We start from the raw sequence: 26,984 nt of genomic DNA, 5'->3' as shown, positions 1-26,984 counted from the left end.
CGCGCACATCGTTTTCGTGATATCAGCTATACCCATCTATAAAGAAAATATTCAACGTATTAGTTTAGTGCAGAAACGTGGTAATGAACTACAATGCCCATAATCCATTGCGCCTGTTCTTTCCTGCTCCAACAGTGACGGATACACGTTTACGCCTGCTCTGTTAGGTTAGATACACACAGACCGCAAAGACCGCAATGTACACAACACAATGACAAGAGGGACAGAGACAGTTGGTGAAAGTATGCCTTATCTACTTTGATGAACTAGTAAAATGATTTAGTCAGACAGCTCTGCGGCAAACTTAGGCAGGCCAGCTAAATAGGATGATTAAAGACAGTACAGTATGGGGAGTACAGATATAATATTAGATGGGCTGGCTGGCTGCTACTGCCTGAACAGATATGAGACTTTAAAGAATGAAAAATAATAAAATCATTAAATAAAACCTAAGTAAATATACACAACTGAAATATTTTATTATTTCATAGTAATTTCAATATGTTCTATTGGTGTCTACCCAATGTGGACCTGACAGAGTCAATGGAATATTTCTACATCTTTTGGCAATTGAATGTTCACTAGTTTAGGCTTTGGAATTTCTATTAAAAAGCAAAAAAAATAATCCTTTTGATTTCATGATTTCATAATGCATTTAAAATATGTTTTAATTATCGAAATTGAAATGGGGAAAAAAAACATGATTTATATTTTAATAATCGAAAGGAAACCGAACCAACTTCAAAAAGCACTAATCGCTCAGCACTATTCGGGTACCAAACGTTATAAGGAAGTTGTCCGTCATACACCCATCATGATCGTTCATACAACCCTCCTTCCCTGAGATTCTCTGAGATTCCAATGTCAGTCTTCAATCACTGAGCTTCCGAATGACACTACAGTAATCTTATCAAGTATACATACATGGTTTGTTGCTTATAAATTATATAAATATATAGTTTGGTTGTTACTTTGAATACATTCCCCCAATGCCTATTGTCACAGGGAGGTATATGTTTATGGCTAAGTGATACAAGTTAACCTGTATGTGATGTCAGTACCTTGTGCTCTCAGGTTAACCTTTCCAAACTAAACCATATTTCTGGCTGGGACCCAGGAGGAATTGGTCTCCACTTGAGCCCTGTTTGGGGAGCACCGCTCTAGAGTGTAATTCTGTTTAACAACACACCTATTCACAAATACAAAATACGCATATCATCATGAAGTCCGAAATATACACCCCCTATACAGTAGATAATATACACCTCTCTATACAGTAGATAATATGCACCTCTCTATACAGTAGAGAATATACACCTCTCTATACAGTAGATAATATACACCCCTCTATACAGTAGATAATATACACCCCTCTATACAGTAGAGAATATACACCCCTCTATACAGTAGAGAATATACACCCCTCTATACAGTAGAGAATATACACCCCTCTATACAGTAGAGAATATACACCCCTCTATACAGTAGAGAATATACACCCCTATATACAGTAGAGAATATACACCCCTCTGTACAGTAGAGAATATACACCCCTCTATACAGTAGAGAATATACACCCCTCTATACAGTAGATAATATACACCCCTCTATACAGTAGATAATATATATATATCCCTCCAGGAAAATAAAATCAGACATAAATACAATTTGTTTCTAGAAATATACAAATATAATTTTCACATGACATCTTATGGTTTGTAATATTATGATTGTTTCAAGTTTCAGTTATACCCTTCCATAACAATAACAAGTACATGCCACTCTGACTTGGCAAAATCTACCTTCACCTGTGCAATACCTCCGGTATAGATATTCTTAACCTAGAGAGGGGATTATAAAGTGCTTTATGTGACTGTGATGCTTACAGATCTAGGACATCCAGTTCTATCTTCTGTGATAGAACTGGATGTCATAGATCATTACTATGTCCTGTGAGGGTTACATTTCTAGATCATCTAGTTCTATATCGCTCTCTTTGGGTTTTCTGCGTTTGGCTCTGGCTGGAGATCGGCTCCTCCTCTGGCCTTTCCCCCCAGACCCCTCACCTGCAGACGCCATCTTGTGTCCATCAGAGCTGGTTTTCTTGGTCTCTATGGGGGTTAAAGAGCGCATTGGTGAAACTGTGTTCTCCATAGATCCTGGTTGGGACTCCACAGAGGTTCTGGTCATCTGGCTTATCAGGGGGATTTCTCTGTTTCCCTCTTTCACCTCTTCATTCTCTTCTTCAGGATTCAACTCCTCCACAGCATCCTCCACCCCCACATTGACCTCTGTGCCTTCCTCAAGAGTCTCTCCCTCTGCTAACGTCTCTCCCTCCTCCTCTCCACTTGTCTCTCCTGCTGTGTTTTCATTCTCTTCCTCCTCTTCTTCCACCTTGAATTCAGACACCACATTGTTCTCCTCTGTCTCCTCTCCTCCATCCTCCTCCTCTCCTCCTGTTTCGTCCTCCTCAGCTGTTCCCTCTCCTGTCTCTACTCCCTCCTCCCCCTCTCCCTCCTCCTCCCCCGTCTCCTCCCCCTCTCCCATCTCTTCCACCTCTGCTGGTCCATCAACAGTGTTTTCATCTCCTCCTGTTTGATCCTCCTGCCCTGCTTCAGCGTCCCCTGCTCCTTCCTCCTCCCCTTCTACTAACTCCTCCCCCTCTCCAGTCTCCTCTGCCTCCACGCCATCTTCTCCTGAAACTTCACCTCCCATCTCTCCTTCATCCTCCTCCTCATCCTCTGTTCCCTCCACCACTCCATCCTCCTCCTGTTCCTCAGCCTCTATCTCCTCAGCTATCTCCTCAGCTATCTCCTCATCTACTTCCCCCATCACAGACTCAGCTCCATCACTCTCCTGTGCTTCCTCCTCTCCCTCCTCTCCCTCAGTCACTCCTTCCTCTTCCTCCTCAGGGATAGCTTCCTCTATGACAACAGTTGGTATAATATCCTCCTTGGTCTCCTCCTCTTCCTCGTCTTTGTGTACCACCTCTAGATTCACACCCTCCTCTTCCTCTTTCTTCTCCAATTCCAGGCGATCATTGCTCTCCCCCTCCGTGGGGCTAGAGGGTGCAAGAGGCTTTGGGTCTTTCTTCATCAGCAGGATCTTACGCAGATCAAACGCCATCATCACCGGCGCTGTGGTGACCACAGCCTCCATTTTGATTTGTTGGACATCCGCCTTCTTCCGTATGCAGGCGTCGCAGGGACAGTACTCATCCTCACCCTCGCTGCGCTGGTCACTAACATCCGCTCCCGAACCCTGCTCCCCGTCACTCTTGTTCACTGACTGAACCTTCATGACCTTCAAAGCACAGTCAAACTTTATTAGGAATGTATGCAAAACATGACAATACACTTTACAATAAATTTGGAATTCAAATATATTATGTAATAAAGTCTTACTTAAAAGTTTTTAAAAAGCTGTTAAACTAAAATAGTAACTTTGTTACTGAGTGACTTTAAAGGTGATTTAGAAACCTCAGGTGTTGGCCCCTCCCACCTTTAACCTCCGCCTCCTCTGGTCTGTAACGGTTGAATCCCGGGACAGGATAGGGGGGCGCGGCACGCCCCCCCGCCCTGCACGCCCCCGGATCTTCCTCAGCTCACGATCAATGCTCGTCTGGATCCTCTTCTTCACCTCGTCTCTCAGCTCAGTGATCATAGTGTCCAACATCACATTGTTGTCTAGGTCCCAACGCACCTTCACAAACACAACAGTATTATCAAGATTATTCATTCCAAAAATGATTGTGATGAATATGATGATGATAAAGATTCATGTTGTTGTATCAGTACCTTGAACTCAGCCATGGCGTCGACGTAGTGGGTCATAAACTGTTTCTCCAGCTTCTTTAGCAGGTTGAGAACCCAGACTGGGTCAGGGTCCTGGGAGACACGCTTGGTGAGCAGCGCTCGTTGGACTGACGGGGGTGTCCCTGAGCTGGGGGTGTCCTCCGGGGTGTCTCTCTCTATGTCAGTGGGGGACTTATAGGCCGTGCTGTTTGAAGAGGATGGGCTTCTTGGGGCTTTGAGGCTCTCAGGGGTCTGCATCATCTCACCTCTCCCTGCGGGCGACTCTGAGATCGTCTCATCCTCCCCTGGACTGCTCTGTACTCGGCTGGCGATGTCTGGGGTGGCCGTGTCTGAAAGCAGCTCTGCTGATGCTCCTTCCCCTCCCCCTCCCTCTGTCTCTCCCTCTCCTCCCTCTGTCTCTCCTACTCCTTCCTCCCCCTCTCCTCCCTCAGTCTCTCCCTCTGTCTCTCCTACTCCTTCCTCCCCCTCTCTTCCCTCTGTCTCTCCCTCTCCTCCCTCTGTCTCTCCTACTCCTTCCTCCCCCTCTCCTCCCTCAGTCTCTCCCTCTGTCTCTCCTACTCCTTCCTCCCCCTCTCTTCCCTCTGTCTCTCCCTCTCCTCCCTCTGTCTCTCCCTCTCCTTCCTCTGTCTCTCCTGCCTCCCCCTCCTCTATCTCTCCTGCCTCCCCCTCCTCTATCTCTCCTGCCTCCCCCTCCCCTCCCTCTTCCTCTCCCTCTGCTATGGGAGTGATGTCACCCGCTGTTTCATCTGGTTTGCCTTTCCCAGAACCCCCCGACCCAGCTGAGCCAATGCTCAGGTCCACACCAGAGTCTTTCAACCTCTCCTTCCCCTCTTCCTCTCCCTCTTTCCCCTTCCCGGGATTGGGCTTAGACAGCCACAGTGACTCTAGTATATCCATGATCTCTTGGTATCGCTGGTCCCTGTCAGGGCTTGGAGCTGCAGCTGGAAGAGAGGGCGGGTCGATGAGCTGCAGCTGGGCCAGACAGTCCAGCAGACCTTTAGCAGAGGAGCTCAGTCTGCGTCCGTACACAGGACTTATCTAGAGTAAAGGGATAGAATTAGGAATAAATTGTATCAAAATGTATTTTTTTTCTCTCCCTGAAAGTCATACAAACCATGACTATGACACAATAAAAATATGAAATTAATAATAGTTTAAAAGTATGAAGTATATAAGTAAAACTATAAAGTATATAACCCTATGAGAAAAAGAGTTGGAAAATACCTATACTTTTCATTGGAAAGTAAAAGTATGCAGGGAAAAGTCTAGAAACAGGAAATACCTCGGGTAGGGAGCTGCATCGGCCCAGTGTAGGGCTCAGTAGAACCTTCATTACTGCCACAGATGAGTGGCAGCTCCAAGGCAGCTCTGATTCTTTACTGAGGAACAGGTGGCGAGGACGAGCGGAAGTGATGTCATTGGCTGGCGGGTCTGGGTCAGGGCAGAAGCCAGCGCACTCGGAGCACTCTCCCCCCTCTTCTCTTCCCTCCTCCCTCTCTTCTTCTTCTTTTTCTTCCTTCTCTTCCTCCACTGCTGCTCCCTCCTCCTCTCCCCTCTCTTCCTCCTCCTCTTTCATCTCCTCCTCTTCCTCTGGGTGCTCTGCAGCCTCCTTAACTTCCTCTTCCTGTTGTCCTGGTTCAGCTGTGTTCTCCTGTTCCTCTTCCTGTTGTCCTGGTTCAGCTGTGTTCTCCTGTTCCTCTTCCTGTTGTCCTGTTTCAGTCGTGTTCTCCTGCTTCAATTCCTCTTCTTGTTGTCCTGTTTCAGCCGTGTTCTCCTGCTCCAGCACTGTGGTCTCAACTGGTTCTTGTTTCTCCGTAGTCTCCTCTCCTCCCTGTCCCTCTGTTTCCCCTCCTTTCTCCACTGCTTCCTCTCCTTCTGTCTCCTCAATTCCCTTGTTCATCTCGTCTTCAGGGTTATCCATGCCGCCGTCGGCAGGTATGCCTCTCAGCCAATCACTGACAACGTCGTTGGGCAAGGTGTTAGGCAGACAGAGGGGATCCAGCTCATCTAACTCTGCCTCTTCCTGTTTGGGTTTCCTGCTCCTCCGGCTCTGTCCACTCTTCCCACTCTCAGTGAGGCTAACCTTTGACCCTGTAGGGCTGGAGGGGCGCAAGGCGGCCATGTTCCCCTTGAGCAGGTCAGCAGCTGACAGGAACTGGGAGAGGAGGCTGTCACTGATGCTGGCCGTCTCCAATTGAATGGTGGTACTGGGGGACAGGGAGGGAGGGTCTCTCGCTCGCGGTGACTTTGGTCTGGAATTCCTTTCTATCACCGTCTTCACAGAGCGAACGCTGCCTGTGTCACTCTGAGCTTTGACTCTGTGACCTTGCCCTTTCACTTGTAAGAAGTCGGAGGCGCTTGTATTTGGACTCTCCTCCTCCTGGGCATCGCTGGCCTTCTCAACTTTCACCTTTGACCTGGTGGAGCGGGCGGAGGAAGCAGACGCAGGTCTGGAGTCTCCAGCTGCTTTAGCAGGGCTCTTAGAGCGTACGCTGGATGCTTTCTCCCCTGTGACATCATTTCTGACGTCATCAATTCTGTCTGCAGCCTTGCAAGCGACTTGACTTTGAGACTGTTCATTGGCTGTCTCGGTGGTGGCAGGCAGTGTTTGATTGGTAGGTTTAGCGCTGGTCTGTGATGTTCTGGAGAGGGGTCTGGTAGGGGAGGAATCTGCTTTACTTTTGAGTTTTGTGCTCATGGTAGATTTCACACTGCCTGTCTCAAGGTCATCTCCTGTAGTGCTGGGGACAGGTCTAACACCTCTCTCTTTTTTCAGGTGCGGAAACATACTTCTGTTACTTCCATTAGACTTATTAGATGTACTGGACTTAGCTGAGATGTGAGATTTTGCCGACGTGGCGCTAGCTGGTCTCTCCTCTGTTTTCTCTCCCTCACTGTCCAACTCTGTTGTTTCAATGGCAGGGACGTCTGCTGTTTTAGGTGCTGGAGAAACCGCTCTAGTACTTCCACTATTACAGGTGGACTTGTGAGACCTGCTGGACTTTGCTGAAACGTTGGATTTAGTCGACATGGCACTCGCTGGTCTCTCTGTCCCCTCTCCCTTCTCGTCTCCTCCGGTGGTCTCAACAACAGGGATATCAGCTGGTGTTTTAGCCCTCCTACTACTGCTGGACTTATGAGACCTGGTGGACTTGTCAGAGGTGGTGGATTTAGCTGACATGGCACTAGCTGGTCTCTCAGATTTCTCTTCCTCTTTGTCTCCCTGCTCTTTTTCACCTGTCGTCTCAATAGCGGGAATATCCTGAGCCGCTGGAGAGACGGCTCTAGTACTTCCATTAGAGGTGGACATGTTAGACCTGCTGGACTTTGCTGAAGTGTTAGATTTAGCTGACATGACACTGGCTGCTCTCTCTTTCTCCTCTCCGACCTCGTCTCCTCCTGTTGTTTCAATAACAGGGACGTCGGCTGGTTTAGAGCTTGGAGTCTCAGCCCTCCTGCTGCAGGTAGATTCATGAAGCCTGCTGGACTTGACTGAAGCACTGGTTTTAGCTGAGATGGCGCTCGCCGGTCTCTCCTTTGTGTCTCCAGCAACAACCGTCTCCTCTCCCCCTGTCGTCGTAATAACAGGGATGTTTTTAGTCCCTGGTGTCTCAGCCCTGACATTCCTAGTGCAGGTAGACTTGTGGGATCTGCTGGACTTTGCTGAAGCACTGGTTTTAGCGGACACGGTGCTCGCTGCTCTCTCTCCCTCCTCATCTACAGCAGAAGCTGGTACCTCTGGTGAGTTGGGAGAAGGGGCAAGTTCAGCTGGTGAGTTGGGGGAAGGGGCACGTTCAGCTGGTGAGTTGGGGGAAGAGGCGCGTTCTGCTTTGCTGCAGGTGGACTTATGAGATCTGCTAGACTTCACTGTTGTTTCAATAGCCAGGATGTTAGCCCCTTTAAAGCTGGAAGAGACAACCCTCTCTGAAGGTTTGGTAGACTTATGAGATCTGCTAGACTTAACTGAAGCGTTCATTTTAGCTGGCACGGTGCTCGCCTGTCTCTCCTCTGTGTCTCCTGCAGCAGCAGATCCATTCTCATCTCCTTCTGTTGTTTCAATAGCAGGGATGTCTTTAGCAACAGGTGTCTCAGCCCTAACACTCCTACTACAGGTAGCCTTGTGAGACCTGCTAGACCTGACAGAAGCCCTGATTTCACCTGACATGGCTGCTCTCTGTTCCTCTGTGTTCTCTGCTGGATCGTTGACTGGCGTTTCACAAGCGGCTGGCTTTGGAGAGGTAGCTTTACGGGTAGACTTATGGGACCTGCTGGACTTTGCTGAATCACTGGTTTTAGTTGACCTGGCGCTCGCTGCTCTCTCCTCTCCCTCCTCATCTACACCAGGTTCAGTTTCTGGCGCCTCTGAGTTGGGGGAAGGGGCCTGTTCTGCTTTGCTGTAGGTGGACTTATGGGACCTGCTGGACTTTGCTGAGAGTTTAGATTTAGCTGACATGGAGCGCTCTGCTCTCTCCTCTGTTTTCTCACCCTCTTCTTCCTCTTCACCTTCACCTGTTGTCTCAATATCAGGGAGTTCAGGTGTGTCAGAGCTGACAGAAGCAGCCCTAACACTCTGACTAAAGGTAGACTTATGACATCTGCTGGACTTTGCTGAAACACTGGTTTTATCTGACATAACACTGGCTTCTCTGTCCTCTGTCTCTGCTGCTCCTGTATCCTCAGCAGCTTCTGGTTCTGATCTGGGAGATGCTGCCCTCTCTGAAACTTTTGTGGACCCATCTGTTTTGCTACAGGTGGACTTATAAGACCTGCTAGACTTGGCTGAGAGGTTTGATTTAGTAGACATGGCACTTGCTGGTCTCTCCTCTCCCACCTCGTCAGTAGCTGGTGCCTCTGGTAAGTTGGGGGAAGGCGCCCGTTCAGATTTGCTGCCATAGGACTTATGGGACCTGTTGGACTTTACGGAGAGGTTACATTTAGCTGACATGGCACTTGTTGCTGGTCTCTGCTCTCTTCTCTCTTCCACTTCTCCCTCTCCCTCCATCTCTTCCTCCATGTCTGCAAGGGATTCTGAAGCCTTAGACTTATGGGAGGTTCTGGAGTTCCTGCCCTTGACTGAAGAGAAGGATTTGGCTGAGAGGGCACTGGTTGCTCTCTCCTCTTTCTCCACCGCTTCTCTCTTCTCGCCAACCTCCACCTCTCCCTCCTTCCCTGTATCCTCTCCCTCCTCGGGCAGAGACAGATGTGACATTCTGCTGGCAGCTCGGCCCTCTTGGTAGTAGTGGGTACAGTTGGACCTGTTGGTTCTCTGAGAAAAACCGGACTCATCTGAGCCACCCGAGAGTCCGCTCCCTGACCTCTCCTCTTCACATTTAGATCGCTGTGACCTCTGTGAAGGGCAGGATGCAGGGCTGGAACTATGGTCACACCCGCCACAGTGAGGACACACAGTGGACCCCATAGACCCCACTGACCCACCCGATCCCCCGGAGAGACCGGTGTGAGTGGACATTACGCTGACTGCCCTCTCCTCCTCATCATCTTCATCATCTCCCTCCTCTGAAGCCACAGGGGTTGTGATTCTATTGAAGGTTCTAGATCTGTGGGAGGCGTGGCTGTCCGCCCTCTCCTGGTCGGCCTGAGGGGTGACTTCTCCACCACGGCAGGAACACGAGTGACAAGAGCGCCGGGAGGAGGCTCTGCTAGCCCTCTCCTCACCCATGTCACGCCCTTCCTCTCCCCCCTCTCCCCTCTCCTCTCGCTGTGGGGTAGGAGCAGGGCTGTGTTTCCTGCTCCTGGAGGAATTGGACAAGTGGCTGGGAGGTCGCGGAGTCAAAGGGAGCGGTTGTGGGGGATTGTTGCTATGGCAGCAGCGTGAGGCGCTTGGCGGGAGGGCATCCACATCTTCCTGAAGCGCCTGGAGTACGTGGGAGGAGCTAGAAAGAGGACGCTCCTCCACCTGGTTGTCTGTGGCACTCAGATTGAGCTCACTGCGGCTGCAGCTGCGGCTGACTGTACACACCTCTACCATCCCTCCATCCCTCTCCACCTCCACCCGACGCTGTACCTCCTCCCTGACGCAGCACTCCTGGACAACCCTTCCGGGCTCTGAACCCTCCTTGTGCATCGCCCGTCTCCTCACCATCCTGCTGGAGCGGCAGGAGGAGGAGGAGCTAGAAGAGTGGGTGTGTCTAACCCTGGAATGGGAGTGCTTAGAGGTCTGGATGTGGGCGGGGTTTTCCCAGAGGTCATACTCCGGGTCAGGTCTCTGGTAGCAGCAGGCACAGCGGGGCTGTGGCTCCTTCAGGGAGCGCTGTGGAGGCTTGGGGGCGTAGTCGGCAGCTTCAGCAACACAAAAAGCGTAGTCAGGGTCCGAGCAGCTTTCCGATTGGCCCTGCTATAGGAAACACAATGATAACAATAGATTTTATTTGTAAAGCACCTTACTGAAACGAATAAAAACATATATAAAAACTGCAGTAATATAAAACAAGAAAACTCAAAAAGGCATATCAAAGTGTACCTGTAGGTAGCAGGGCTGGGCTTCCCTGAGTGGACAGCAGTCATTGGTCAGAGAGTCAGAGGGAGACTTCTTAATCTCCGTGGACCACTGAAGCGTCTCATCGTTGTGGAGATTGAACCGCACTCTCATCTCCACAGACAGGCTGCCATCTTTGTTCACCAGCACACGTTTCTCTATGTCATCGTTCAGCACCGCCTCCCTGCCGCTGTGGGAGTGGGGACAAGTGCTGAGGCCGTTAGCGTAGGACTTCTCAGAGGAGAGAGAGAAACGGGTGGAGCGGTTTGAAGAGTCTAAACGAGGATGGATGATGCTCTTCTTAGTCTCCAGACCAAAGTTCACTACCAGGAGGGGGAGAGAGAGAGAGAGCGAGGGAGGAAAAGAGAGAGAGCGAGAGAGAGAGAAAGAGGGAGGGAGGGAAAGAGAGAGAGGGAGGGAAAGAGAGAGAGGGAGGGAAAGGGTGGAAAGAGAGAGAGAGAAATAGGGAGGAGGGAGAGAGGGAGGGAAAGAGAGAGAGAGCGCAGGGGTGTGTGTGTGGGAAAAAAAATGAAAGGAAACAAAACAGAGAGGAAATATTAGTCGCCATGTTCACTGGATATTCAACAGTAACACACACTACCACTCACAGACACACACATCACGACCTACCGTTCTTCTTGTTGTCGTGTCCCTCGCTGCAGACACTAGACCGTGACCCTTTTCCATTACCAGGTGAGCGGGCTCCAGTACCGGGGGAGCGGGCCCCGTTTCCAGTTGACCTTGGTCAATCAATCAATAAACCAATCAATCAAAATGGAATAGAATAGAAATGAATAGAAGATATTCAAATAGAATAGCAGTGTTTCTATAAACTAACCGCGTCCCCAGTCCAGGAAGTTTCTCCTCAGAGCTCTTGGTTACGTACTCCAGCAGTAGAGGTCTGAAGGGCTCTCGACCCACACACACCAACACACCTGGACACGTCATCAGGCTCTGTGCACTGTCAATCTACACTCGCACACACACGCACACACACACGCGCACACACACACACACGTAAGTGCGTATAAACTTTAACACACCTGGGCATGTCAGGCTCTGTACATTACACACACACACGCCTCCCCAACACACCACACACTCCCACCCCCCCTCCCCAAGACACCACACACTCCCACCCCCCCTCCCCAAGACACCACACACTCCCACCCCCCCTCCCCAAGACACTACACACTCCCACCCCCCCTCCCCAAGACACTACACACTCCCACCCCCCCTCCCCAACACACTACACACTCCCATCCCCCCTCCCCAAGACACTACACACTCCCACCCCCCCTCCCCAAGACACTACACACTCCCACCCCCCCTCCCCAAGACACTACACACTCCCCCCCAGCCTTACCCCGCCCCCAGCCTTACCTCCCTCCCATCCCCCCTCCCAAAGACACTCCCATCCCCCCTCCCCAAGACACTACACACTCCCACCCCCCCCTCCCCAAGACACTACACACCCCCACCCCCCCTCCCCAAGACACTACACACCCCCCCAGCCTTACCCCCCCAGCCTTACCTCCCTCCCACCCCCCCTCCCCAAGACACTACACACTCCCATCCCCCCTCCCCAAGACACTACACACTCCCATCCCCCTCCCCAAGACACTACACACTCCCACCCCCCCTCCCCAAGACACTACACACTCCCCCCCCAGCCTTACCCCCCCCAGCCTTACCTCCCTCCCATCCCCCCTCCCAAAGACACTCCCATCCCCCCTCCCCAAGACACTACACACTCCCACCCCCCCTCCCCAAGACACTACACACCCCCCCAGCCTTACCTCCCTCCCACCCCCCCCTCCCCAAGACACTACACACTCCCATCCCCCCTCCCCAAGACACTACACACTCCCATCCCCCTCCCCAAGACACTACACACTCCCACCCCCCCTCCTCAAGACACTACACACTCCCCCCCCAGCCTTACCCCCCCCCAGCCTTACCTCCCTCCCATCCCCCCTCCCCAACACACTACACACTCCCATCCCCCCTCCCCAACACACTACACACTCCCACCCCCCCTCCCCAAGACACTACACACTCCAGCCATACCTGTCTCCCATCCCCCCTCCAGCCTTACCTCCCTCCCATCCCCCCTCCAGCCTTACCTCCCTCCCATCCCCCCCTCCAGCCTTACCTCCCTCCCATCCCCCCCTCCAGCCTTACCTCCCTCCCATCCCCCTCCAGCCTTACCTCCCTCCCATCCCCCCCCTCCAGCCTTACCTCCCTCCCATCCCCCCCTCCAGCCTTACCTCCCTCCCACCCCCCCTCCAGCCTTACCTCCCCTCCCCCGACACACCACACTACCAGATGTACCTTGCGTCCCTCCAGTGTGTATAATTTCCTGACGTGACACTGCATCAGTTCTGAGATGTCTTCCAGAAACACTCGGAGGCTCCGGGTCGAGCGGCGGCTCAGAACCACACTCCTCCTCACCGCAGGGTCGCTGTTTCTGACCAATAGGATGCGCCGCTGCCGTGTAGGGGTGTGGCTTGGAGCAGTGGGAGGGCAAGGGTCTTCTGCTGGTCGCTGTGGCACTCGGCGGCTGTAGTGGGACACACACACCGTGAACACGCCCGCACCGTGAACACGCCCGCACCGTGAACACGCCCGCACCGTGAACACGCCCGCACCGTGAACACGCCCGCACCGTGAACACGCCCGCACCGTGAACACGCACGCACCGTGAACACGCCCGCACCGTGCACCAGTGGAGGCTCCTCAGAGGAGGAAGGGGACGACCATCCTCCTCAGTGAATTTCATAAAAATAAAAATAGTGAAACATTTAAAAACGTTATCCTTTTTTAGATAAAACTAAACTATATACATTCACATTTCACCTAATAATTTATGAAAACACTGTTTTACAATAAAGGTCACCAGCCCCTGTATGTCAGCTTGATTACTCACATCTTTCTCTCGATCCGTGTGCACCTACATTGTAAACTTTCATTCATAGGCTATGTTGTAGCAATCTCATGATGGGTACAGGGACAATTAGAGTATCATGTAGTAGCCTAAACCTATCGATGTTACATTGAACTGGGTGAATGGAATATGAATGACAGTCATCCAATATGCTGTAATAGAAACACGCCCATGTTCATCCAAAAAATTATAATCGTCCTCCTTCATCTTAAACGTCCCCTGAAAGTCACTGCCAATACACACGATAAACAACATACACACAGATATTCATACAAACACTCACCTGGGGTAGTGCCAGAGGGCGGGCCGTTTGCCAGCCAGCTCCATGTTGATTGGTTTAGCCTGCCGTCTGTCAGAGCAGAGGTAACACCCCCCGTCCTCCAGCTGCTCTAGATGTTTAATACTGTGGATCCCTCTGGGGGTGGTGACCGTACGTACCCCAAATGGCAGGGGCACCTACACACAGATACACGTTTAGGTTCAGCGCCACGTCAGAGGTTTAATGTGTGTGTGTACTGTGTGTGTGTGTGTGTGTGTGTGTGTGTGTGTGTGTGTGTGTGTGTGTGTGTTCTGACCTTCTGCGACAGGTCGTCCAGTAGTGCGTCAAAGCATTTAAAGCTGCGTTTGTGGACAGCCATCCTCACACCTGCAAACTTATCGTCGCCTCTCTTGTAGAAGGTGATTCGCTTAGCTGGTGGCGCGGCGATCACATGGGAGAGGTGAGAGGCGGAGGGTGGCTGCAAGGGGAGGGGGAGGGGGGAGCCATCTTCAGACTGGGATCCATGGGGGTCCCACAAACCTGCTGGAGCCGACTGCATGCTGCCCTCTCACATACACCTAGAGAGAACACACACACACACACACACACACACACACACACACACACACACACACACACACACAGTCAACACATAACCCACTTAACACACACAGGCTTGGGAATGAAAAATAGCAACCACCCAAATCCTGGATGTAGCTGACACAGAGCACCTGTCACAGAGCAGCTGACACAGAGCAGCTGACACAGAGCAGCTGACACAGAGCAGCTGACACAGAGCAGCTGACACAGAGCACCTGACACAGAGCACCTGACAGAGAGTAGCTATCCAGAGCAGCTGACACAGAGCACCTGACACAGAGCACCTGACACAGAGCAGCTGACACAGAGCAGCTGACACAGAGCAGCTGACACAGAGCAGCTGACACAGAGCACTTGACACAGAGCACCTGACACAGAGTAGCTATCCAAAGTAGCTAACACAGAGCACCTATCCAGAGCAGCTGACCAGAGTAGATAACCTATACACATGACTGTGACTGGCTGTGGATATGACTGAATGTATTCAGGGTATAGACTGCCCATATCACTTGATGTTTGGGCGTAGCCCTTGGCCACCAATAGAGGACCACAATGGAAACAAGTCTCTTGACTTTTGAGTGTATCCTCTGCAATTTTTTGTATGTATCTGTTGCCTGGTGTGACATTTTTATATCTTAAATTGTACAAATAAAATATTCAGCCACCAGATGATTGTTAATTAGTCTCAGACTGGTCAATAGTTTAATACTTTATAACTTATTGATGTATCACGATGGTACCAAACTCTCTATTTAAGCTCTGAGGAACACAGACTCCTATAAAACATAAAAGGAACACAGAATCCTATAAAACATGAAAGGAACACAGAATCCTATAAAACATGAAAGGAACACAGAATCCTATAAAACATGAAAGGAACACAGAATCCTATAAAACATGAAAGGAACACAGAATCCTATAAAAACATGAAAGGAACACAGAATCCTATAAAACATGAAAGGAACACAGAATCCTATAAAACATGAAAGGAACACAGAATCCTATAAAAACATGAAAGGAACACAGAATCCTATAAAAACATGAAAGGAACACAGAAACAGGTGTGTATCCTTGCTGAAGGTAAAGAGGTAGGACAGGCCAGGCAGGCTATGTTTAAAGAAGTGTCTCTGTTGGTCGGACAATCCTATTTGGAACAGACTGTAAACAGGTAGCAGCACATGCTGAGATCAGCCCTACCTGCCCATAGCACATTACATAAAGCCTATTTACACAGGTCAAACACGCACGCGCACACACACGCACGCACACACAAAATGTACTCTGTAACACAATATTTGCTACAAAATAATTCAAATAGGCCTATAACATTATAATGTTTCCATATAGTTCCAAAATGAGCAGTACGTTAATTACCATAGTTTGCATTGTAGGAAACTATGGTAATTACCAATAATTGAAAAATGTAATCTATTTTCAATCAATTCTCAATAAACAAAAAAAGAATGAATTGAGCTATGAATTGAAAAAGTTTTTTTTTAAATTTCATTTTAGATTCAAATCACTTCCTGATTAGACTGTCTTCAATTAGAATTGACCCCAACCCTGGTAAGTACATGGCGATTTGCAACCGTACCATTGATTGAGACTAAGGCATTGAGATTAAACTAGCTACAGGCTGGCCAGACAGTCTGGTAGAACAGATGGTTGAGTGAGTTGGACCACGGGGATGGCACCACCAGATGGTTGAGTGTGTTGGACCACGGGGCTGGCACCACCAGGTGGTTGAGTGGGTTGGACCACGGGGATGGCACCACCAGGTGGTTGAGTGAGTTGGACCACGGGGCTGGCACCACCAGATGGTTGAGCGTGTTGGGCCACGGGGCAGGCACCACCAGATGGTTGAGTGGGTTGGACCACCAGGTGGTTGAGTGTGTTGGACCACGGGGCTGGCACCACCAGGTGGTTGAGTGATTTGGACCATGGGGCTGGCACCACCAGGGTTGTAGGTTTGAATCTCACATGTGCTGCATATTCAATACATCTGTTAACTGTAAGACACTTTGAGAAAAAAAATTACATTCTATTGAATTACACTTAAAGTGAAATAATCTGCTGTTTTAAAAGGTAATTTCCATGTAAAAGGACCCATGAGCACCAACATGTGGAGTTCACAAGAGAATGTCAAATTGGGTTATAAATGAAAGAGTCTATATTTTTTTAGGATTTTTTATTTATTTAACCTTTATTTAACTAGGCAAGTCAGTTAAGAACAAATTCTTATTTTCAATGACAGCCTAGGAACAGCGGGTTAACTGCCTTGTTCAGGGGCAGAACAACAGATTTTTACCTTGTCAGCTCAGGGATTCGATCTTGCAACCTTCCGGTTACTAGTCCAACCTTCTAACCACTAGGCTACCTGAATTAAGGCATATATAATTGTTCTAACCATTTATCATCCTACAAAATGTAATACGGCTTAAGGCTTTGAATTTTGGTTAAACAGATGGAAAAGTGGTCTTAGAAAACATCTCCCAGAAAAAGTCTTAAAACACGTTGAATGTTGTAAATGTTGAAGTAAAGACCGCCTGCCAACTAATATCAACCCTTAGTTTTGGATCTTTTTTTTCTGCCTTTCTGTAAATGTAAGCCTTGTGCCTTGGAATTATGTTACCAAAGACCCACATACCTTTAAGATATTTTCCAAATTTTATGATAATGAAAGTAACAAGTAAAAAGTTAGAGCTTTAAAGGGTTACAAAGGGTCAGAAACTTTCTGGTAAATTTCCAGAATTTTTCCAGTAATTTTCCATGGGAAGTTAAGCCTGGGAATTTTGCTTAAATTCATTAAAAAAAATGTGCTTACAACAGTGAACCTTTTTTGGCGAGATAAACATAAGTCAATTCTACGTCTGTGGCATATTTTGGTTAAACATTAAACTGGTTAAACAATTCAATGGAATTGCAACCATCTGCATGTGCAGTGCACTCTTCCATCACATGTACAGCTGATTCTCAAGATCTTGCAAACTAATGAGATGCTATTGAGTCCACATTACTACACTGTCTGAGCCAAGGACTACATGCTTTCTGGTAAGTGAATTGATTCCAATACTGGGTGGGTTGAATATATTTTATATGACATACATGATTTTTTGTTAAGTAGTAAATAGTAGCCTACATCAAAGTGTGTTTAAATCTACTAAATCTAACTAACAATTTCTGCTAGTTAGTTTTTGCTACCATGTGGGTTTTATCTTGCTTGAGCGTGCTAACTGAGGAGTGTTAATTCACCTGTTTCCATACATGTTTCATTTTAAAACATTTATCTTACAAAGGAGTTGTTTAATCTAACTGCTTAACTATTTATCTGTACATGGAAATTATATATTTTTTTTACAAATGTTTTTCTAATCTTTATAGGAAAATGCCATGCCATCTGATGTGTGGAGACATGTTACTTACTGCAGCTAATGTAAAAGCTGTGTACATTTGCAAATAGTGTGCCAAATCATATGTGAAGAATGCAACAAAGATGCAGAATCATCTGGCCAAGTGCATAAAGTTCCCTCAGCACTCTCAACAAGCAACCTCTGACAAAAGTCGCTCTACTTCTATTCGAGGTGAAAATGATGAATCTGACACCTTATCGATAGCAACAACTCATGGTCCTTCTGGAATCAGATGTTTTTTTGACTCAATGGAGGAATGTAGTCAGAGAAATGCTGATGAATGTCTTGCTCGAGCTGTGTATGCAACTGGTTCACCTCTGATGCTCACAGGCAATGTTTATTGGAAGAGATTTCTGAATGTTCTTCGCCCAGCATACACCCCTCCAACCAGACATGTTTCATCTATTAATTTGCTGGATGCAGAGTTCAACAGAGTTCAAGTGAAGGTCAAGGAAATCATAGAGAATGCAGACTGTATTGCAATCATCTCTGATGGGTGGTCGAATGTTCGTTGGCAAGGAATAATTAACTACATCATCTCCACCACTCAACCAGTATTGTACAAGAGCACAGACACAAGGGACAACAGACACACCGGTCTCTACATTGCAGATGAGCTGAAGGCAGTCATCAATGACCTTGGACCACAGAAGGTATTTGCACTGGTGACAGACAATGCTGCGAACATGAAGGCTGCTTGGTCTAAAGTGGAGGAGTCCTACCCTCACATCACACCTATTGGCTGTGCTGCTCATGCATTTAATCTGCTCCTCAAGGACATCATGGCACTTAAAACAATGGATACACTCTACAAGAGAGCCAAGGAAATGGCTAGGTATGTGAAGGGTCATCTACCTCACCAAGCAAAGTGAGAAGAATAAGAGCACCACATTGAAGCTGCCCAGCAACACCCGTTGGGGTGGTGTTGTCATCACGTTTGACAGTCTCCTGGAGTGGAAGGAGTCTCTCCAAGAAATGGCCATATCACAGTCTGACGATATGGACAGCCCCATCAAGAGGATCCTCCTGGATGATGTATTTTGGGAGAGAGTGCTAAGCAGCCTGAAACCTATAGCAGTAGTCATTGCACGGATTGAGGGAGACAAAGGCATCCTGTCTGATGTTCAGATTCTGCTTGCAGATGTAAGAGAAGAAATCCGTACTGCCCTGCCCACTTCACTGTTGCTCCAAGCAGAGGAAACTGCAGTTCTGAAATACATCAAAAAGCGTGAAGACTTCTGCCTGAAGCCCATACATGCCGCAGCGTACATGTTGGGCCCCAAGTATGCTGGCAAGAGCATCCTGTCTGGTGCAGAGATTAACAAGGCCTATGGTGTCATCACTACCGTGTCTCGCCACCTTGGCCTGGATGAGGGCAAGGTTCTTGGCAGGCTGGCGAAGTACATCCAAGCAAGGGCTTTGGGATGGAGATGCAATATGGCAGTCGTAACAACATATCTCAACAGCCACCTGGTGGAAGGGACTTTGTGGATCTGAGGCTCTCTCCCCTGTTGCCTCCATCATCCTCCAAATCCCACCAACATCAGCTGCCTCAGAGCGCAACTGGTCCTTGTTTGGGAACACACACACCAAAGCACGCAACAGGCTGACCAATACAAGGGTTGAAACATTGGTGGCCATCCGGGCAAATTTGATGCTTTTTGAGCCTGACAACAAGCCATCCTCAACAAGGTTGGAAAGTGACAGTGAAGATGAGACCTCAGAGTCTGATGTTCAAGAGGTGGACATTGAGGAGGTCCAGGGAGAAGACATGGAAGCCTGAGAGGAAGACAACCAAAGCTTTAGTTTCTAGACTATAATTTTACAGATTTTTTGGGAGATGTGATGGATCATTGGGGATCATTCAATATTCCCTTTCTTTTGTTGTTCAGTGAAATCATTCCATGTGAAGAGTCAACTCATTTAATTAAAGTTCAATTCGTAACTAAATTGTTTTTTTTTCATTTCTATTGGAAGGATTTAATAATTTTCAATTATGTCTACTTATGATAAGGTAAAAGGTTTATGTTTCTGTCTCCATATGACATTGTAAATATATCCAATGCAAAAAACATCTACATTTAAATGGTATTAATATTAATTCCCATATATTCCCGTTAATTCCCACAGAATGTTTCCACCTCTGAATATTTCCCAAAATGTGCAACCGTAGGTAGAGCGATCAATTAGTAAAGGTAGAGCTATCAATTAGTTACAGGGTTTTACGGATATAACTTTTTTTATGAATAATTAAATGATCACATTTCCGAAAAATCGATAACGGATTTTCTGCAATTGAATTGGCTACAATGGGAAATCTTAGTAGACACAAAGCACAGTTGGGTTCACAAGTTTGGACAGCACAGTAGAGTACAGTAAAGGATAGTAGAGTTTAGTTCAGTACTGCACAGCACAGTACTGTACAGTAGAGTAGAGTTCAATAGAGTACACAGATGAGCAAACTAGAGTTGGGTACACTATAATGTGCTGTATTGTACTGTACTATACTATACTCTACTATATTTTACTGTACTTTATTCTACTGATCTCTACTGTGCTGTACTGAACTCTACTGTTCTGTACTCTACTGTACTGAACTCTACTGTTCTGTGCTCTACTGAACTGTACTGAACTCTACTGAACTGTGCTGTGCTCTACTGAACTGTGCTGTGCTCTACTGAACTGTACTGAACTCTACTGTACTGAACTCTACTGTGCTGTGCTCTACTGAACTGTACTGAACTCTACTGTTCTGAACTCTACTGTTCTGAACTCTACTGTTCTGAACTCTACCGTGCTCAACTGTGCTGTAGTTTGATGTCCAAACTGCGGACCAACCAAATTTGGTATTTTTGGCGGGTAAAGCTCATATAAAATAATAGCTAGCGTGTAGAATAAAAATCACATTTGCAACGAGGGATATTACCTATATAGGATTCAAAAGGCACTCGAACATCTGAGCTATCTTTGGTGCATGTGCATGGTAACAGTTGAATAAGATGAGAAAAAAGAAGAATCCTGCACACTGCTCTTGATGGTATCACCGCTCTTGATGGTATCACTGCTCTTGATGGTATCACCGCTCTTGATGGTATCACTGCTCTTGATGGTATCACTGCTCTTGATGGTATCACTGCTCTTGACAGTATCACTGCTCTTGATAGTATCACTGCTCTTGATAGTATCACCGCTCTTGATGGTATCACTGCTCTTGATAGTATCACTGCTCTTCATGGTATCACTGCTCTTGATAGTATCACTGCTCTTGATGGTATCACTGCTCTTGATAGTATCACTGCTCTTCATGGTATCACTGCTCTTGATAGTATCACTGCTCTTGATGGTATCACTGCTCTTGATGGTATCACTGCTCTTGATAGTATCACTGCTCTTGATAGTATCACTGCTCTTCATGGTATCACTGCTCTTGATAGTATCACTGCTCTTGATGGTATCACTGCTCTTTATTTATTTATTTCTTTCTTTTTTATTTATTTCAACTTTATTTAACCAGGTAGGCAAGTTGAGAACAAGTTCTCATTTACAATTGCGACCTGGCCAAGATAAAGCAAAGCAGTTCGACAACATACAACAACACAGAGTTACACATGGAGTAAAACAAACAAACAGTCAATAATACAGTAGAAAAATATGTCTATATACAATGTGAGCAAATGAGGTGAGATAAGGGAGGTAAAGGCAAAAAAAGGCAAAAAAAGGCCATGGTGGCAAAGTAAATACAATATAGCAAGTAAAACACTGGAATGGTAGATTTGTAGTAGAAGAAAGTGCAAAGTAGAAATAGAAATAATGGGGTGCAAAGGAGCAAAATAAATAAAATAAATACAGTAGGGGAAGAGGTAGTTGTTTGGGCTAAATTATAGATGGGCTATGTACAGGTGCAGTGATCTGTGAGCTGCTCTGACAGCTGGTGCTTAAAGCTAGTGAGGGAGATAAGTGTTTCCAGTTTCAGAGATTTTTGTAGTTCGTTCCAGTCATTGGCAGCAGAGAACTGGAAGGAGAGACGGCCAAAGGAGGAATTGGCTTTGGGGGTGACCAGAGAGATATACCTGCTGGAGCGCGTGCTACAGGTGGGTGCTGCTATGGTGACCAGTGAGCGGAGATAAGGGGGGACTTTACCTAGCAGGGTCTTGGAGATGACCTGGAGCCAGTGGGTTTGGCGACGCTTATGAAGCGAAGGCCAGCCAACGAGAGCCTATATGGGGCTTTGGTGACAAAACGGATGGCACTGTGATAGACTGCATCCAGTTTGTTAAGTAGGGTATTGGAGGCTATTTTGTAAATGACATCGCCGAAGTCGAGGATCGGTAGGATAGTCAGTTTTACGAGGGTATGTTTGGCAGCATGAGTGAAGGATGCTTTGTTGCGAAATAGGAAGCCAATTCTAGATTTAACTTTGGATTGGAGATGTTTGATGTGAGTCTGGAAGGAGAGTTTACAGTCTAACCAGACACCTAGGTATTTGTAGTTGTCCACATATCACAAGTCAGAACCGTCCATAGTAGTGATGCTGGACAGGCGGGCAGGTGCAGGCAGCGATCGGTTGAAGAGCATGCATTTAGTTTTACTTGTATTTAGGAACAGTTGGAGGCCACGGAAGGAGAGTTGTATGGCATTGAAGCTCGTCTGGAGGGTTGTTAACACAGTGTCCAAAGAAGGGCCAGAAGTATACAGAATGGTGTCGTCTGCGTAGAGGTGGATCAGAGAATCACCAGCAGCGAGAGCAACATAATTGATGTATATAGAGAAAAGAGTCGGCCCGAGAATTGAACCCTGTGGCACCCCCATAGAGACTGCCAGAGGTCCGGACAACAGGCCCTCTGATTTGACACACTGAACTCTATCAGAGAAGTAGTTGGTGAACCAGGCGATGCAATCGTTTGAGAAACTAAGGCTATTGAGTCTGCCGATGAGGATGTGGTGATTGACAGAGTCGAAAGCTTTGGCCAGGTCAATGAATACGGCAGCACAGTATTGTTTCTTATCGATGGCGGTTACGATATCGTTTAGGACCTTGAGCGTAGCTGAGGTGCACCCATGACCAGCTCTGAAACCAGATTGCATAGCGGAGAAGGTGCGGTGGGATTCGAAATGGTCGGTAATCTGTTTGTTGACTTGGCTTTCGAAGACCTTAGAAAGGCAGGGTTGGATGGATATAGGTCTGTAGCAATTTGGGTCAAGAGTGTCCCCTCCTTTGAAGAGAGGGTTGACAGCAGCTGCTTTCCAATCTATGGGAATCTCAGACGACACGAAAGAGAGGTTGAACAGGCTAGTAATAGGGGTTGCAATAATAAGAAAGAAAGGGTCCAGATTGTCTAGCCCGGCTGATTTGTAGGGGTCCAGATTTTGCAGCTCTTTCAGAACATCAGCTGAATGGATTTGGGAGAAGGAGAAATGGGGAAGGCTTGGGCGAGTAGCTGTGGGGGGTGCAGTGCTGTTGACTGCAGTAGGGGTAGCCAGGCGGAAAGCATGGCCAGCCGTAGAAAAATGCTTATTGAAATTCTCAATTATAGTGGGTTTATCGGTGGTGACAGAGTTTCCTATCCTCAGTGCAGTGGGCAGTTGGGAGGAGGTGTTCTTATTCTCCATGGACTTTACAATGTCCCAGAACTTTTTTGAATTTGTGTTGCAGGAAGCAAATTTCTGCTTGAAAAAGCTAGCCTTGGCTTTTCTAACTGCCTGTGTATATTGGTTTCTAACTTCCCTGAAAAGTTGCATATCACGGGGGCTGTTCAATGCTAATGCAGAACGCCACAGGATGTTTTTGTGTTGGTTAAGGGCAGTCAGGTCTGGGGAGAACCAAGGGCTATATCTGTTCCTGGTTCTACATTTTTTGAATGGGGCATGCTTATTTAAGATGGTGAGGAAGGCATTTTTTAAAAATAAGCAGGCATCCTCTACTGACAGGATGAGGTCAATATCCTTCCAGGATACCAGGGCCAGGTCGATTAGAAAGGCTTGCTCGCTGAAATGTTTCAGGGAGCGTTTGACAGTGATGAGTGGAGGTCGTTTGACTGCTGACTGCTCTTGATGGTATCACTGCTCTTGATAGTATCACTGCTCTTGATAGTATCACCGCTCTTGATAGTATCACCGCTCTTGATAGTATCACCGCTCTTGATAGTATCACTGCTCTTGATGGTATCACCGCTCTTGATGGTATCACCGCTCTTGATGGTATCACCGCTCTTGATAGTATCACCACTCTTGATACAGTAGCGGGTTTATTATTTTGTCTCATCTTATTCCTATTTAGAAGAGATTACTTTCATATCCATAATTATGGATTTTTGTGTAGTACAGATCAGGGACTCATGATGAAATTACGTCACCGGGTGTAAATCCACTTCACTTACTGTAGTTCAATAACCGAAAGACATTTTTTCAAAGTCAATGTGTCATGTCATAGCTGACCCCCCATTATTGCTGCAGACATAGTTTAATCTTAATTCTGAGCATGTTCCATTACAGCCTTATTCTGAAAATTGATTCAATTGTTTTTTTCCCTCATCAATCTACACACAATACCCGATAATGACAAAGCAAAAACAGGTTTATATCATATTTACGTAAGTATTCAGACCTTTTACTCAGTAAAATCAAGGATCTCTTTGCTCCGTTCATCTTTCCCTCGATCCTGACTATTCTCTCAGTCCCTGCAGCTGAAAAACATCCCTACAGCCTGATGCTGCCACCACCATGCTTCACCGTAGGGATGGCGCCAGGTTTCCTCCAGACATGACGCTTGGCATTCAGGCCAAAGAGTTCAATCTTGGTTTCAGACCAGAAAATCTTGTTTCTCATGGTGCCTTTTGGCAAACTCCAAGTGGGCTGTCATGTGCCTTTTACTGAGGAGTGGCTTCTGTATGACCACTCTACCATAAAGGCCTGATTTGTGGAGTGCTGCAGAGGAACTCTGGAGCTCTGTCAGAGTGATCATTGGGTTCTTGGTCACCTCCCTGACTAAGGCCCTTCTCCCCCGATTGTTCAGTTTGCCCGGGCGGCCAGCTCTAGGAAGAGTCTTGGTGGTTGCAAACTTCTTCCATTTAAGAATGATGAAGGCCACTGTGTTCTTGGGGAACTTCAATGCTGCAGATATTTTTTGGTACCCTTCCCCAGATCTGTTCCTCGACACAATCCTGTCTCGGAGCTCCACGGACAATTCCTTCGACCTCATGACTTGTTTTTTTCTTTTTTTGAATTTACCACAGGTGGACTCCAATCAACTTGAGATTTTTCTACAAGGATGATCAATGGAAACAGGATGCGCCTGAGCTCAATTTCAAGTGCCATAGCAAAGGGTCTGAATACTTATGTAAATAAGGTATTTCTGTTTGTTATTTGTAATACATTTGTCATTATGAAATATTGTGATGTCATTATGGGGTATTGTGATGTCATTATGGTGTATTGTGTGTAGATTGATGAGGAAAACATTCTCTCTCTCTCTCTCTCTCTCTCTCTCTCTCATATCACAGGGCAGGAACTGTGACTTTATGACAACAGACATCCTCTGCTCCATATTCAGTGGCCTGGAACAATAATGTGTACACTGTGTAGAAACTAGTTGGCCTAAAAACAGCCTGGGGATTAATACCAACAGGGGAATCTTCTAATTTCCTCTGCTCAGCCTTTAATAGGTTACTTAATCCTACCTTTACCTGGAGTTACACAATCCTACACAGATAGACATGCAAACGCACCTGTTATTGTCTCTGTACCCGCTGAGTTAACTCATCAGAGATGACCATCTATAGATATTTTTAGTGGTTATGTGACCAAACCATATAAACATACATAGAAACCTTTAGTGTTCATCTGTGGTTATATAACTAAAACCTAAACAGGTTTCACTACAGCAAAACACTACCTCCACATTCCACTGATAAGTCAGCAGAATAGATGGACCCAACAAGTGAATCAGACTACAATCAACTATCTACAGTACAGTCATCTTCCATCAAACACACACACACACACACACACACACACACACACACACACACAGGTCTACCCTAACACTAACCACCACACACACACACACACACACACACCTTTACGCACTAGAGCCCCTAACTTCCAGACATTCTACTCACATAGTCAGGAAACATGATCCAATCCGATAGAAGCAGTCTGAGGTGAATTCCTTCAAACTGCTCTGCATCTGGCTCCCATACTGTACCAGTGTCTGTGAGTGTTTGAGCTAGCCGTGTCTACCTGGACCAGTGTCTGTGTGTGAGAGTGTTTGAGCTAGCCGTGTCTACCTGGACCAGTGTCTGTGTGTGAGAGTGTTTGAGCTAGCCGTGTCTACCTGGACCAGTGTCTGTGTGTGAGAGTGTTTGAGCTAGCCGTGTCTACCTGTACCAGTGTCTGTGTGTGAGAGTGTTTGAGCTAGCCGTGTCTACCGTCAGCCCACACACACTGACACTGTGGTTAGCGCCTGCAACAGGTTCCAACCCACTCCTGTAAGATGGCTGCTAGCTAATCAGACCTGGAGGGGAGGAGGGGGGAGGATAGAAAGCAAAGCCTCCTTAATCAGCTGAGATCTGGCAGGGTGATGGTGTTAGGGATAGGGAAAGGGTTAGGATAGGGATAGGGTTAGGATAGGGATAGGGAAAGGGTTAGGATAGGGATAGGGTAGGGTTAGGGATAGGATAGGGTAGGGTTAGGGTTAGGATAGGGAAAGGGTTAGGATAGGGATAGGGTAGGGTTAGGGATAGGATAGGGTTAGGGTTAGGGTTAGGATAGGGAAAGGGTTAGGATAGGGATAGGATAGGGATAGGGTTGTGATAGGGTTAGGGTTAGGATAGGGATAGGATAGGGATAGGGTTAAGGATAGGGTTAGGGCTAGGATAGGGATAGGATAGGGTTAGGGATAGGGTTAGGGGGAATGATACACACAGAACCGTTTAGTTGCAGCAGACAGCTCAGAGGAAACAGACCACAGAACCAGAGCACATGGACATCCTACTGAGGCTAGAACTTACTGGACTCTATTTGAGTTAGGGTTAGCTCTACTTGAGTTAGGGTTAGCTCTATTTGAGTTAGGGTTAGCTTTAGCCACTATTTGAGTTAGGGTTAGCTCTATTTGAGTTAGGGTTAGCTGTATTTGAGTTAGGGTTAGGGTTAGCGCTATTTGAGTTAGGGTTAGCTCTATTTGAGTTAGGGTTAGCTCTATTTGAGTTAGGGTTAGGGTTAGCTCTATTTTAGTTAGGGTTAGGGTTAGATGTATTTGAGTTAGGGTTAGTTTTAGCCACTATTTGAGTTAGGGTTAGCTCTATTTTAGTTAGAGTTAGCTTTAGCCTCTATTTGAGTTAGGGTTAGCTCTAGTTGAGTTAGGGTTAGGGTTAGCTGTATTTGAGTTAGGGTTAGCCACTATTTGAGTTAGGGTTAGCTCTATTTGAGTTAGGGTTAGGGTTAGCTGTATTTGAGTTAG

The 26,984-nt window shown here is 47.1% G+C and overlaps 1 protein-coding gene across 1 annotated transcript; it reads right to left on the bottom strand.

The window, feature by feature from the left end:
• Nucleotides 1-1,959: 1,959 nt before the first annotated feature.
• LOC115172168 (retinitis pigmentosa 1-like 1 protein) lies at nt 1,960-25,944 on the bottom strand. The gene is made up of 13 exons (XM_029729327.1): nt 25,645-25,944; nt 13,834-14,095; nt 13,542-13,714; nt 12,646-12,874; nt 11,150-11,280; nt 10,942-11,051; nt 10,297-10,634; nt 5,389-10,170; nt 4,550-4,853; nt 3,798-4,156; nt 3,502-3,702; nt 2,557-3,303; nt 1,960-2,394 (listed from the first exon to the last, which is right to left on the bottom strand). The coding sequence occupies exons 2-13, from the start codon at nt 14,074-14,076 to the stop codon at nt 1,960-1,962; spliced, it is 8,052 nt and encodes a 2,683-aa protein (XP_029585187.1). The 5' UTR covers nt 14,077-14,095; nt 25,645-25,944.
• Between the last annotated feature and the right edge of the window lie 1,040 nt (nt 25,945-26,984).

This window comes from Salmo trutta, chromosome 33 (genome assembly GCF_901001165.1).
Source record: "Salmo trutta chromosome 33, fSalTru1.1, whole genome shotgun sequence".
Lineage (NCBI taxonomy): Eukaryota > Metazoa > Chordata > Actinopteri > Salmoniformes > Salmonidae > Salmo > Salmo trutta.
This window is presented reverse-complemented; position numbering and strand designations above follow the sequence as displayed.